This window comes from Leptonotus elevatus, chromosome 1 (assembly GCF_054856555.1).
Source record: "Leptonotus elevatus isolate MCC_2025b chromosome 1, RoL_Lele_1.0, whole genome shotgun sequence".
In the NCBI taxonomy this organism is placed as follows: Eukaryota; Metazoa; Chordata; class Actinopteri; order Syngnathiformes; family Syngnathidae; genus Leptonotus; species Leptonotus elevatus.
The window spans coordinates 20,741,831-20,756,513 of NC_141239.1; the positions used below are offsets into that span (position 1 = coordinate 20,741,831).

General features: G+C 38.1%; 1 protein-coding gene across 2 annotated transcripts in view; it reads right to left on the reverse strand.

Annotated features, from left to right (window-relative positions):
- Window positions 1-9,269: 9,269 nt before the first annotated feature.
- The window catches only part of agap3 (ArfGAP with GTPase domain, ankyrin repeat and PH domain 3), a 123,301-nt gene continuing 117,887 nt past the window's right edge, over window positions 9,270-14,683 (reverse strand). For both annotated transcript variants that reach the window (XM_086083215.1, XM_086083206.1), the window contains exon 18: window positions 9,270-12,610. In XM_086083215.1, the coding sequence (XP_085939341.1) occupies window positions 12,386-12,610 (225 nt within the window). In that variant the 3' untranslated portion in view covers window positions 9,270-12,385. The remainder of the gene's footprint in view (window positions 12,611-14,683) is intronic.

Below are 14,683 nucleotides of genomic sequence, written 5' to 3' on the forward strand. Positions count from 1 at the left end.
TTAACTGTTGCAAATAATACAAACATTTCTTGTTTTAGATTTTTACAAAAAGCGACATCAAATACTTGTGCTTCCATTTTGTTTGTTTACACTGTGAATCTGAAATGTCGATAGATTCATTAGTTAATTGATTTAGTGATTACAGATGCAGTGATTGGTTAGCTTCAAAGAGGTCACGTGGACTGATGGAGCACCTGGCCTCATTTAACACTAATGTCAACTTCATTCATGATTGTGAAAAAGGTTACAAAAAAACACACACACACACATCTACAGCCTGAAACAATTGATGCAGGATGTTACGTAAATAATTATGATTAGGTAGGAGAGCAGTATTATTTGTAGCCTATGAAAAAATATGATGCACATCATGTTTTATATTGTAACAATGTTAACTCCCGGTAATGTTAATAATGTAATAATGTTAACTCTTTGGGGCAAAGTATTTATATTTGTATCATGCTGATTTATGAACAAAACATCGTTTTTCTACATACAACTTAACATGGTGACGGAAAAAGTTATAGTTAATTTTTTGAACACGAACACGACCGCTTCCAACTTACTAAGCTTCTCACAAAAAGTTCCGCGACACCAAATACAGAACGATGAATATCAAATATAAGGCAACAGCCAAAAGCGCGCATATCCCAAATCATATCCGACCACATCCAGTGACAGGAAAAGGAAGCGGAGGCTTTTTGGTGTTTTATGCTAACCTCACATCCTTTTGCTTTCTCTGAACCCTTTCCAGAACAAGCTGGAATCATTTCACGTTTTTTCTTCCTGCTCGTGTTACTGCCGCCGCAGCACCTGTTGAAGAACCCTCAAAAATGTATTCGTCCAGACTTTTGGATGTAAACTGAGTGACCCCGCACCAACGTTTGATGTTCATCCTTCAAAACTCTTAAAACACCAGGATGGGGAGGCCAGTTTTGACGATGGCATCACCGGCGCCGATTCATTGGGATGCTCCCGTTTGCTAACGGCTATTTTGGATGCCGCGGTAACCTCATTGTCGTTGTCGCCGCGCTGATCTCAAGTTTGCTCGCCGCCATTATGTGCGAAGGACGCAGCAATCTATGAGCGTGACAAGCGCTCCTCTATTCCAGCGGCCGCTGCGGCAACAAATTGAAACATTAGCAATCCTTCTTGTGTACAGTGTCAACAAGTTAACCACACTCTAAAAAAAAGAAATAAAGCAAAACCATACTACTACTTTGTTGATTGACTTAGCAGAAAGTAACAGGAAGGTGCACATTTTCACACTTGTGGCAGTAAAAAAAACAACAATAATAATAATAACTTCAAAAAAACAATCATTACTACTAAAAAATTTATAAATAACGCAAATGACCATATCCCAACAATTCAGCAGTGATATCAATCACTCAGTCCGCATGTATTACTCCTCCCGCTGTGGCTTGGGTTTCTAATTAAGTCCCGCCTTCCTGTGCAGTCTGATTATAAATGCCATTAGCGGGCTTTTAAGTCACTGTTAGATTATCTGGAGAATCGAGATAGACGTGAAGTTTATGTAAAAAGTCTACACACCCTTGAAGTTTTTGTGACATTAAATAAAAAAATACAAATAAATTAGAACAAGATAAATAACTATTGTGATCTACAAACTGTGCAACTCACTGGAAATCTTTTCGAGAGGGTAAGAAAACAACTCAAGAAATGTGGTTGCACAAGTGTGCACACCCTCATAATTGGGAATGGGCCGTGTTTCGGTTTAACCAATCACATTCCAACACATGTTAAATGGGCCACCATTTATGATTTCTTAAGTACTTAAAAAACTTATATATTTTTTTTACCATGTTTGTTTGGGAGATTGTGGTAGATTTTTTGGTTATAATTCCAACACATATGTTTGGAGCAACACAACACTAGCTAGCTACAGTCCAACATGGTGTGCTGTATGTGCTGACTCACATTTAAGTTTGAATGTGATTGTGGCCACACACGTGCAACCACATTATCAAGTTGCCCCCCCCCCCCCAACTCCCTTCCATTGAAATGATCATTAAAGAAAATTAGAGTTTCACAGGTTATAGCACAGTGGTGGGAGAAGTTTTTAAATTATATATCTAGGTCACATTTTTTTTTTATATCACAAAGTCTGTCATTTGAACAGGGGTGTGTAGACTTTTTATAGCCACAGTAGGTAGTGGCAAAAGTTTTAAATCAGGTGAATGGATCCCTCCAATAAAAGATGATTCAAGGACAGATTTTGTGTATAAAGTGGAACGATTAGTTTCAGTTCAATTGAGTGGGATGGTACGGTAATGGTAAAGCTGAGTTTGAGATATAATGACAACATTAATTTCTTGGCATTTTATAATAGGAATTAACTTGTCAGTTAAGCTACTGTAAATGTAAAAACTTAATTCAAAGATGCATCTGTCCAATACAAGACAATTTCGATACATACCTCGACATTTCAATTCAGTTCGATATGATGTACTCGCATCTTTTAAATAAAAAAAGATTTTTGTGATTCAAATCTCTTTCTTGTTATAATATCATTTTCAACATTGGACTTTTTAATCAAAATCCATGATAAAATTTCAATCTTTGAGTTTGCCCCGTGCAATTTGATTTCCTTTATAATTTGTTTTGGCATTGTTGTCTTAGTAAAGGCCATCAATGTATTGAATCATTGATACATATAATACATTAATTAAAATTAGTATTACAAAATAATTTGATGGTGCTTTTGTCAAAGTACCTCACAAAGTAGTAGATTATAATTTAGAGACAATGCAAGTTATATTACAAATTATCATATGAAAGCAACTAGTACAGTAATATATATATATATTTTTTTACAATATTTACATTTAGGACGTTAACCTGCCTAATATTCATCCTAAAACCTTTATTAACCGTCTATCTGTATAATAAAACTAAAATAAAGTAGGGCTGTCAAAATTAAAGCGTTAACTCTTGGAGATTAATTGAAATCAATTTAAATATAATCTAAATTTAAATATTTAAAGTGTTACAAAACAACATGAACTCAGTTATATTTACTTCCTGTCACGGCCTGTGACCTGCAGCCAAACTTAGCCACTGGCGCAAAGATGAACAAACACGGACTTCAGGTAGTTCTACTTTCAGTTTTACTTGCTTGACGCTTGTTGGAGAAATTCCAAGTCATTTGCGCACTTTTCGCAGCCAGATTAAAATAGCATATTAGACTAAAATGCTATAGTAAAATACGCCGCTCAAATTCCCAAATCAACCCTTATGAAGTTAATTTCAAGATTTTACTCAAAAAAATATCTGCTCCAAAATTTTAAGAAAAATTTGATTAATTGCAAATAATCACGATTAATTATGGAACATTGATCTATTAGTTAAATTTTAATTGCTTGACAACACTAAAATAAAGTAAAACTTCACACTCTTTAAACTAGTGCTATCAAAGTTAAAGCGTTGACTAATTAATTCATCACAAAAAATGATCGCATTAATCATGTATTAGCACAGATTAATCGCACTATTAATTTTAACCATAGATTAATTATCCTTTAGCTGACAGCGGATGGTGACCTTAAAGGTAGCACAGGTTGTGTGTGAGCAATAAACATAACTACATGCATTAAACTAAAGCGTTTAATGAATGTTTGCGTATGACATTCAGAATATTTGTTATATTTATGCAAGTAATCAACTAATTGGAAAAAGAGAGTGTGCAGTGGATAATTTTTTTTGAAGACGTCCTCATAACATTAAATGTCCCAAAAAATAAAACAGGTGCTCTTCAAATTTGGTGGGCAAATTTTTTTTTGATAAAAAAGCCTTTATAATTAAGCGATTAATCGTGATTAATCAAAATTCTAAAATGTGATTCATCTGATTTAAAAAATTTAATCGTTTGACAGCGGAGGTGCCAAATCCAGGTCCAGAAAGTAAAAATCCTGCCTCAGTTTGGCTTTAGCCTCAGGTGCTAGTTAGCTAGCTCCCTAGCTAGCTCCCATGGTACTTGTTTACCTGCTAGGGAGCGAGATAAACGAGCTAGCTCGCTCCCTGGCAACTAACCAAGCTAGCTAGCTCGCTCCCTAGCAGATAAACAAGCTAGCTAGCTAGCTCCCTAGCAGGTAAATGGGAGCTAGCTAACTAGCACCTGAGGCTAAAGCCAAACTGTGGCAGGATTTTATACATTCTGGACCTGGATTTGCCACCTATGTTTGACAGCTCTACTTTAAACAAACCTGTTGAAAGACTAAGAATGTCGCAATAATACAGTGCTAATTATGCTAATTGCTAAAATAAGTAATTGATATTTAATTGTATTTATCATACCATCATGCAATATCCTGTTTTTGGGGTTATAACGACACTTTTCCACTTTGCAGTCACTGGCGCAAACGCAAGAGCCAGTTGTGTCGTTAAACCTTCAAACCGATTTTTTGGGGGGGGGGGGGGGGGGGGGGAATCCCACCTGGAGAGCGACGGAAAGGGATCTCGGGCGGGCGCTGCGGTGCGGCACCCGGCGTCCCATACAGTGATGTATGGGCAGATGCATCAAATCGCACAAGATAAACAAGCGATGAGTTTCATCAGGGGCATCATGGCTTTAATTTGGCTGCCTAATGAGTCAGATCCAGCGGCGGAGATAAGAGTTGTCAGAGGCTCGGCTCTAATGAATTTCTTGCCACTTGTAATCAAGGTTGCCTGTCTGAGGTGGTGGGGGGAGGCGATGATTAATGGAACCCTGGAGGATTCCCTCGGCCCTCAGCCTTCATTACAGCTAATGCATTCTCGGGCAAATTAACAGAGAAACGCCGGCAAAAGCCAGCGGGTGGGGGTGGGTTGGGGTGGGGTGGGGTGGGGTGGGGGGGGGGCAGCAATGGTGGTAGGGCAATGGGAACCGAGCGTTTATGTACAACAAAGCTCGGAGAGGAGGAGGAGGAAGGTGGGATGTGTGGATTAGGGAGTGAGAAGGGGACGTCGTGATCAGACATGATGAAGCTGAAATTGATGAATGGATGTTGAGGTCTGGTGGGGGGGGGGGGGCAGGAACAGGGAGAACATAATTACCAGTTAAAGAGGTTAAAAGGATGTAACAGGAAGCAAATGTCTATGTAATGTAGCATATGCAAATGAAGACAGCTCATTAGCCAAAGCGCTGCTCGGCGCCTCCTTGATGCAACATTGACGTTAGCGTGCACGTGGGTGTTCAAAAGGGGAGCCAAAAGGGGGCAAATATGGACGGAATGTTGTGCAAATATGCTTTAGTCCCCCGTTCATCCGTCAGCCTCAGAGCCACCTCCGCAATTGTGGAGGTCATTTGTCTGAGAGGAAGGAGGTGGGCGGCGGGCGGAGGATGGCGGGCCCTCCTCGCTGCTTAGCATCCGTCTTGGCGACACACCTCGTATTTTGTTTGCCGTCTGATCATTTCAAAAATTGCACTTGCAGTCTGAAAATTGCTTTAAACTTTCAAACCATGCAAATAGTTCCAGTTGGCAGCTACTTTCAAGTCCCAGCCACAGACCTCAAGGTAGATGATTAGAGCTAATGCTAATACCGATTGACTCATCCAATCCCAAAAACGCATAAATACGTTTTTCAATACATTGTTCTTCACTCCCAAATCATATTTATGTTTTTTTTTATGCTAAAGCATAACGATGGCTTTGATGCAACTTCTGGCCTTAAGAGGTCGCTTAAAGCAATGGTAGTTATTACAAAAAACTACCAGCAGGGGGCAGCAGAGTCTAAGAGATCAACCAGGGACATGTTGCAAAAAGCTCTTTTTACCAAGGCTTTCAACAGATTTGTGAATAATGATGAAACTTAGCTAAATTCTATTGCTAATTGCAATACTTTTTTACTACTTTTTTTCCTGATGAAAGAGGAGACTAATCTTTCTTTTGGTAGGTTCCATGTTTTTATAGCAATAGAATGCAATATTCTGTGGGCCTTGCAAAATCTGTCAGAATCCAGTAAAACAGCCGGGAGTGAAGGGGGTTGCTTCAGTGAAAATGGCTGTGAGTATATGAGTTAATAGGCAATATTAGCTCTTTTAAAACCGGCAAAAATGTAGCAATTAAAAAAAAACCCCACGGAAGACAAAAAAGAAAGAAAAGACAAACATTCCTACCACCTGCAAAAAACTCTCTATTGTAAAACGTGAATAAATAAAATAGGACAAACTATTGCAAAACAGTCAGATGTTCCACCTGTATTTATATGATTTCATTCATTCCTTTATTGAACCAGGTAAAAATCTCATTAAGATTTAAAATCAATTTTCCAAGAGTGACCTGGCCACAACGTATCTTTACTGTTGTAAGAATTAAGGGACCCACCAAAAATATGTTATTCATTATATATAAAGTGTAAAGCTGTGACTCGCCACTGTGAGTCGGACTCTCGGGTCGGATGGCCTGCATTGTCAACTCGCAGACAATTTTTTTTATAAGGCAATTCATGGGCTGCTTCCCCTCTTTTTTTGTGTTTTTTTTATCAGGCAAAGAAGCACCGGATAGTATTCGTTGCGTTCGCAGGACCTCTTTGTGCTCTCTGTCCCAAACGTACGGACAAAAATTGGTAAAAAAGCTTTTGGGTCCTCCATCATCAGCCTGGAATCTTCTGCAGAATGACTTAAAGCTCAAAGGACTGGTGCCCTTAAATGTTTTTAAATCTAAATTGAAAGACACGGAAACAGCTTCCATACAGTGTCGATGTTTTTAGCTTGGCTGTTTGAATAATTGTATTGATCATTTAATCCAAAATGTTGTACTTTGTATTTTTTTTTTAAATTTGTCCCACTCTGTGTTATTTTGCTGCTGCCTGTCTTGGTCTCTCTTGAAAAAGAGGCGTTTAATCTCAATGGGACCAACCGGGTTAATAAAGGTTAAATGATTATTTTTTTCATTAATCAGATGATTAATCGGTTAGCACAATTTTATTCTGCCAAATATTGGAATCAGCAGTTTTCTCTTTTTTTTTTTGAGTTGGGGCTGTAATACATACAAATACAAAAAAACAAACAAACAAAAAAACAAGTACACTAAATGGCCGACAAGCAATACAGTGATACTAGATTTTCTAGTGTCATTTAACGGTTCGGGGTCTGGCATACGAGTTCATAATATTCATGAATAAAATAAAAAATGCTTAAATACAAACACATTTTCAGATATACAATTGTTTTCAAAGCAAATGGATTATGAATCAAATGTTTTGTTTGCTCAGTGACTAATAAAACAAATGGAACAAAATAAAATGTATTGTTGGTTATAGTTTACTACAAAATCTTGTGAACAGGCTATTTGCTGTCAAAATTGTACAAATCCAAATTATACTTATTATATTATATAATTATTACAAACCCATTTACTTATGACAAATAACACAAAGTTTAAATAATATTTTATCATCTTGCAACTGAACGACTGACTTGCTGCGATGACCTCTGACAGGACAAACGGAGAAGTCGCAACAAATCCAAATCTCCAGCGTGTAATAATCCAAAAAGCGCAACCCCCTGTAATTCACTTACAAGGCCCCTCGGAGCATGACTTGGTTCCTTTGTGGCCCCGTGTCATGACAGTGCCGAGGGAGGAAGCGCAAAGCAGGTGATGAGGCGCAAAACAATGGCGGCCGACACCAGAGAGGAAGGGGATGAAGATATGGCGAGACGAGATTAGCGGCAAATAAGAAGCGGATTAGCGGGGGCTCGACACGCGGCGACCTTTCACTGTGCTCGCGGTGCTTTGCGCCTGACACTAAGACGGCCTCTTTATCTTAATCCCCTTTCAAACACGGCTGGAGGCCCCAAATAAAGCAGGAAGTTGATATGTTGCTTGGTTTACCTCAGGATGCTCACGCCGGACTTGTCTTGAGAACGTCGACAAAAGAGGCTCTGCTCGTCTGAGATGATAAAGAAGTGATGAAAGAGGTGAAATGAATGCTCGGAAAACGGTTCGGTCGATCATTATGAATGTTATAAAACGTGCTCAATATTTACCTTTTGTGTGTGTGGTCAACGTCGATTTCGATTGAACCATGGACTTGGATGGATAATTGTGACATGAAACAGAACAATAGCCAACCAGGAAACTCAAGCTGTTGCCCCGCACGTAGATGAGCGACTGGTTGGAAGGGAAGACTAAAATGGAGAAACTGCCCCCCCCCCCCAAAAAAAAGGCTAACTGGATGAAACATAACTATGGAGTGACTTGTTCAGACAACTTCTACACATAACACAAGATCATCTTTAAAAATGGCCTAAAGAAACCAATTTACAGCATGTGGTTAGAAGAACCCACAATGCAACTACTACTGGGTTAAAAATAACCCATATTGGGCTATTTTTTTAAGACACATTGGTAGAAAGCCAGATTGACAGTGACAGCTAGCCGGCTAGTTTACATACATAGATGAATCGTTAAAACAGCTGGGTTGAAAATAACCGAGGGGATATTATTATTATAATTATTATTATTTTTTTTACAATGCGAGGGTACAGACAGATTATAGCTAGATAGAAACACAGTTGAGCTAGCTAGCTACTCAAAACAGATGGTTTAAAAATAACTAATATTGTTGTAGATTTTTTTACATTGAACTTTTAAGGGTACAAACAGTTAGATAGATACTTAGACAAATAGCTAGCTAGATAAGAGACAGAGAGTCATATTTTGGACATGATGTCCAAAATTTGACCACAGCATACCCGTTGCTAAAAGAATACCGGTGCATTTTTTTTTAAATAGTTGTGAGACAGTATAAACCTGATAGCTGCTCCTGTGGGTTCTTGACCGTCTTGTGGATGATACAAATTCCTGTCTTTAAATGTATTTTCAAAATAAAAAGCCCTAAATTGGTCGGACCACATAATTCATAAAATGGGAATCATTGGACACATTTATTCGTCAATGACCCATTGACAGACAGCTAACTAGCCACTTAAAACTTAACAAAACTTAAAAGTTTTTTTTCTTTTTTTAAACACTTGGGTTATTTTTAATAGCAGTTTTAAGGGCATACAACAGGGACGGGCAAATGGGCATCGATTATACGAGGATTTTTGTTATACACGGTCCGGCACATATTTGATCCGTATTTAAAATAGTATTTTTTTGTGGTCACTCAGTAGCGCTATAAACAGACAGACAAATGCTGTGAAATAATCAAGAAAAATGTATTATATATTTATAAATCTATTAGGGGGGGGAAGTTGACGACCATTTTCGTAGCCCCCGCAAATGAACTGTTCAATTAACAACAAACACGACAGACAGACGTGTGGTTTTCCCCACAAGAAGGGAAGGCTACATGGTTTTATTGAATGTTTATTAATGGGTCGACAGTCAGCCAAGCACACGAAACAAGTTACTCTTTAGCTTCTTCGCTGCACCTTTTCAACGTAAAAAGGAAAATACAAACACGAAAAATCAACCCAAAATAAAAATATTTACATACTGCATTATAAATATGTCAAATGTACATCATTTATACACAAGTACCAAAGATGGTCATGTTGTGACCAAATGCGAGTACCATAATAATACAAAAAAAATAACAATGGAGAAACAACAACAAAATAGCAACATATAAAAAATATGGCTCGTGGTTCAAGAGGCGTTTTGACCCAAAAGCGCTTATCGTCGTTTCCCGAAAGATTGCAACTAATATGTACAACACTTCATGTTGTGCTAAGGGCTTCTCTACTCTTACGTTGGTTGGCATCTACGCTATTTCAAACCAAGTGGCTCCATCAGGGCAATAAGGCCAGTTTGACAGTACATGGTTACAGTACATCTACAATGCAATCAGTGACTGGTCAGCTTGATAGTTGAAAAAAAACAAAAACATAAGCTGCATCAACAGGAGTGGCACACTCGGAAAATCTCATTCCTGTTTGCATTCCTATATACAAAGGAGCACAATCATTCGGTTAAGTTAGGAGCAAACACGTTTTGTTATTAGGAGTCTACAACGCCAAGAGATTTTTCATCTTCATCTTTGGAAAGAGCCACGCTTATTGTTGCTGTCTAACGGAAAGCAAGTATCTCCATTCAACATCATAAAAAAAAGTAAAAAAAATCGAGAATTTCAAATTCAGTTTTGAAAAAAAAAATCTGAAAAAAGAGTTTAAGCTTAAAATATTTTTTGTTTTAAATTTGAAATTGAAATTCATTTCAGAAACTGTTTATGATCAAAAATAAACTAGAATAAAATACATTTAATGTTGAAAGTGAATAGATATCCCATTAACTATTTCAAAATGGCAATTACAGTTCAGAAATTGTTTTTGCCAACACAAAAATTTTGGAGCAACAACAAATATAATTGAAACATTTGGAGATGCGTGTTTTTCCATCGGACAGGGATGTTACATTACCTTCCAAGATTTAGTCGTCAATTATACAACAATTTTTCAGCGAAAACTTGAGCTGCATTTGTTTTGTCTTGTTTACTGACGTAATGTAACCAGGTGGACCGGCACAACTTGAAAAATAACATTTTGCCACAAAAACAAATTGAAATGTTATCTACTGACTTTTTCCATTGTCAGTGAATAAACACGTTCCCCAAATGACCAACACCAAAACGTGAGAATCCTGCAAATGAGGCTGAAGTTTAAAACTTTGTAAACAAAACATAATTGCCATGACAAAATCCTTGAACCGCTTTTTCCAACCCAACACACATGAGCAGATAAGATTCAAGTCTCGTCCGTCCCTCGAACGCATCATTTCTTAGCATTTTTAGGCCGACGGGTGGTCAGAACAAATATGGACGCAAAAACGAGGTTACGTTATGTTTAGATATAATGAGGACAACTTTTTTTTTTACAGCGGCCTGTGTGAATGGCTCGCACGTGTTCTATATTTCACAGGCAGAAGAGTCATAATGGATGGATAACAATGATTTGAAATCTTGTGCCAACCAACGGTCCACGCAATCGCGATCTTATTCCGACAAAGACGTCGTAATGGCGCAATTGTCGCGCTTTGAATCGACGTGAATGAATTGTGATTGAAGAGGCTTCACCATCGCGCAACACAGTGAGACCCCCCCCCTCCACCCCCCCTTCACATGTGGAGGACCACCTGCAATCATCTCCTTTATCAGGCATTCACTGTCTTCATCAATTGCTTTCTTTGACTCTAAATTGCTTTGTCGGCGTCGATGAATAGCAGATCAAAGACGAAAGACGATTTGCCGAGCGATTTGTCCCTCTTTTCAGTTATTTATACGGTCTGGAAGTGGAAGATTTTCATTCATGTCGCAAAGTTGAATGGAATTGATAATGCCTGCGGGAAGGGCGGGCAATTTCGGCGGAATTCGTTTGATTCGTGCAATTGGAAAAACAAATTAAAGCTCAGAGGAACTAATAGCTATATTGTGTAATAATTGAATTTGGAAGTTTTTAAAAAGTTTAGAAAAAGAGACAAAAAATATTTGATATGAAAAATAATTTTCTAATTTACATGTAAGGTCAAACTACGGGAGAACAGAACCGCTATTGTTAAGTAAACATTTTTGACATGCATATTTAAATACGTCCGAACGTATGAGTACGTTCAAATGTGACTTGTAGGCTAAATGCTACAAACATAGCATTTTCCCATAATGCCGCAGGGTATTACTTGCACCGTAGGCATATGCTATGTTTGGAGCATTTAACTACAAGTATGTTTCAACATATTTGCGAGTACCGCATGTTTGAATGTATTTAAATATGTTGGGGCGGATTTGCGACTACGTTGGAACGTACTCAGCAATCAAATATGAAGAAACTTTAAAAGGGGTGGGGAAATCTCAATTAAAAAAAAAAAAAGAAAAGGAAAATCCCCAAATTCTTTTTTCGGGGAAATTTTAATAAAAAACAAAACAAACTCAAATAACCCATTTTTGTTTTGACCATGAAGAAACTTTTATGTATTAAAAAAATTAATAAAATTTTCTGAAAATAGCAATAAAAAAAATACAAAAATGAAAAATTCCAAAATATTTTTCCTGATTAATAGTAAACATGGCAATACGTGCTTTTCATCGGGCAGCGACATTATTTTTTTGTTCCAAGATGAAAAGTTAAACGACAGATTCCATGTGAGCTTTACCCGACATGCAACTGTGGAAACAAACAAAACCTCAGACGATCATATAACGTGGCCCTCGCACGACTTTCGGAACCAATAAAACGGTTCCTGGGCGGGTGCCGGTAATCCACTGGTGCGTTAAAAAGAAACAAACACGTTTAAAGCTTATAATCATCTCAGATCAACAACAAAAAGGATAAAAACAAACTTTACAAAGAGTCCATTCCATCCTGACATGCCTCCGTCGTCTCCATTGTGGTATGCGGCGTCACATAAAACAAGGTGGGGGTGGGGGGGTGGGTGGGTGTCCTCTACATGATGCTGATGCTGCGGTTGAGCTCACACTGGGCGTTGTTGTTGATGTTGGGGTTGGCGTTGCGGTTGCTGATGTTGGACGGCGCCGACGCGGGCCCGCCGGCGTCGTTGGGGCAGCCGTGCTGGAGCAAGATGTCGGCGCACTCCTGACTGCCGGCTCGCCGGGCGTACGAAAGCGGCGTCTGGCCGCGGGCGTCGCGACTCTTCACGTCCACGCCGTACTGTCACAGGGAGGTACAAGCAACAATTTGAACACCGAACAATTCACTTTCGGCCATTCATCGGTTTCCTGGAAGTGGTCACTAATTAGAATGGGAATGAGGAGATGTTGAGCATTCAAGTTTTTAAAAAATGTTCTTCATTTGCTCCATTTTATTCAGGATTGTTTTAGGGGTGGAGTGTAAAAATATTTAAAATACTAAGATGGGAAGTAAAAAATATTTAAAAAAATGTGTATTCTGTGCTTTGCCCTGTCCGCGTAGCGACGTATGTTTGCGCATGCGTAGTCAGTTTCCCAGTAGAAAAGTCCTTTACGCAAATAGCCAGATGGCTACGCAGCCTTTTTACGTCGCTATATTATTCTCTATGCGAACGTACGTTCGCACAGTGCATTCGTGAATTCAAAACACACTTAGTGGCAAAGCGGTAAGATGGCGCCACTCTGGAGAATATAAAACTATTTTCACGCCTTTCTTTTGAGGGAAAAACGTCAGCTTTTACAGGATTGGAGACCAACGCTTTAGCTAGCGGATCTTCAGCAAAGTAAGGGACAAAAAAATATTCGTACTTTCCACAAAGAATGGTGCAAAAGGAAAGACTGGCTTTGTGGATGTGCTTCGATTAACTGGCTGTTTCACTTAACATGGTGTTTGGCATTGCTATTGCTAGCTTGATTTTGTGAGGAATTAGGCTGCTTTACAGGGAGATATTCACTTTATTACATTCTTTCCGGGCGTCCGGGCGGGTTTGAAATTGTCCGTTTTTCGTTGTGCACTGCAACGTTTACCGTGGCTGGCAGACTGCACACTGGCTGACGGTGGCCCAGAACTTGGCAAATGTTGAGCTGCCGCACCGGAGGCGATGGGTACGAACCCCGCTCGAAGTAAAATGGATAAATAAATAAAATGGATTGCGGGGCAAAAAATGTGAGACTTCAAAAGAGAGTCACGTTTTTTTTGTTTTATTTTCTACCCATACAGAGGAGGCATATGTTAAAATTGTTTGAATGTATGGCATCTTGTATCTGAGCATCAAGGATCCCGAGGTCGGGCTGAGTGTCCTCTTTTTTGGAAATGAAAAGATGGTCACCCTAGGATACGTTGTACACTCGCCTGCCGACACAAAAGTGTGCAATTGGTGTGTGCGTCTCAATTTGCGACTGCCTGCCTACCCAAACCGAGAGCTCACTGCACGTCACTGGTCAGACTAAATGGATTAAACAAAAAAAAGAGTATTTTGGATTTTAACCCTTGAGAATTAAGAAAAGGTTCAGGCAAAAAAAGAAAGCTTTTCAACCCCCCCCAAAAAAACATCACCCAAACTTTAAAATGTGTTCCAATTTTGCTATTGTTAAAATTATTACATTTTTGTAGTCTTAATTTCAAACAGAAAATGTTTACAATTATTTTTTTTAATAACAACAACAGCAATAATAATAATAATAATTATTATTATAATTTTGGTATAAGTAGGTAAAACTAGGGAAAACAATAAAATTTTAGTTCAGAATTATCAACAATATAATTTTTTATTTAAAAAAATGTAGCTTAACAAAAAAAATGAGATCAAGCAAAACATTTTTTTTTTTATCTTAACCAGGAAAAAGAAATTGTTTCACAATTTTTAGAGCTGATTTAGTTAAAAAATAAAAAAGCCAGTTTGACATCTGATAAAAAAGTTCAAAGATTAGTAGCAAATATTACTCAAAATGTAAATTTGAATATATATATTTTTAAATTAATTTCGAAATTTTGAAGAAAAAAAAGGAAAATAAAGAACAAAGAAAAGGTCCGTAAAAAAACATTGTACTGTAAAAAATGACTGACGTTCTGAATTTTTTCTCCATTATCATTTTATGAATACATTCTCAATGAGCATATTTGTGATTTGATTTGAATCTATTTAATCCGTTTAAGAATGCGCGCACAACATGACAGTCATCCTTTTGTTTACAAAGTGCTGTTATTTGTCTACGTATCGGGTTTTCAATCACGAAAGGTTTGCGCGTTGGTTCCATGACGAAAGCTCTAAAAATGTGGTTCGTAATTGCTTTTATTGGTGTAAAAAAATTCTTG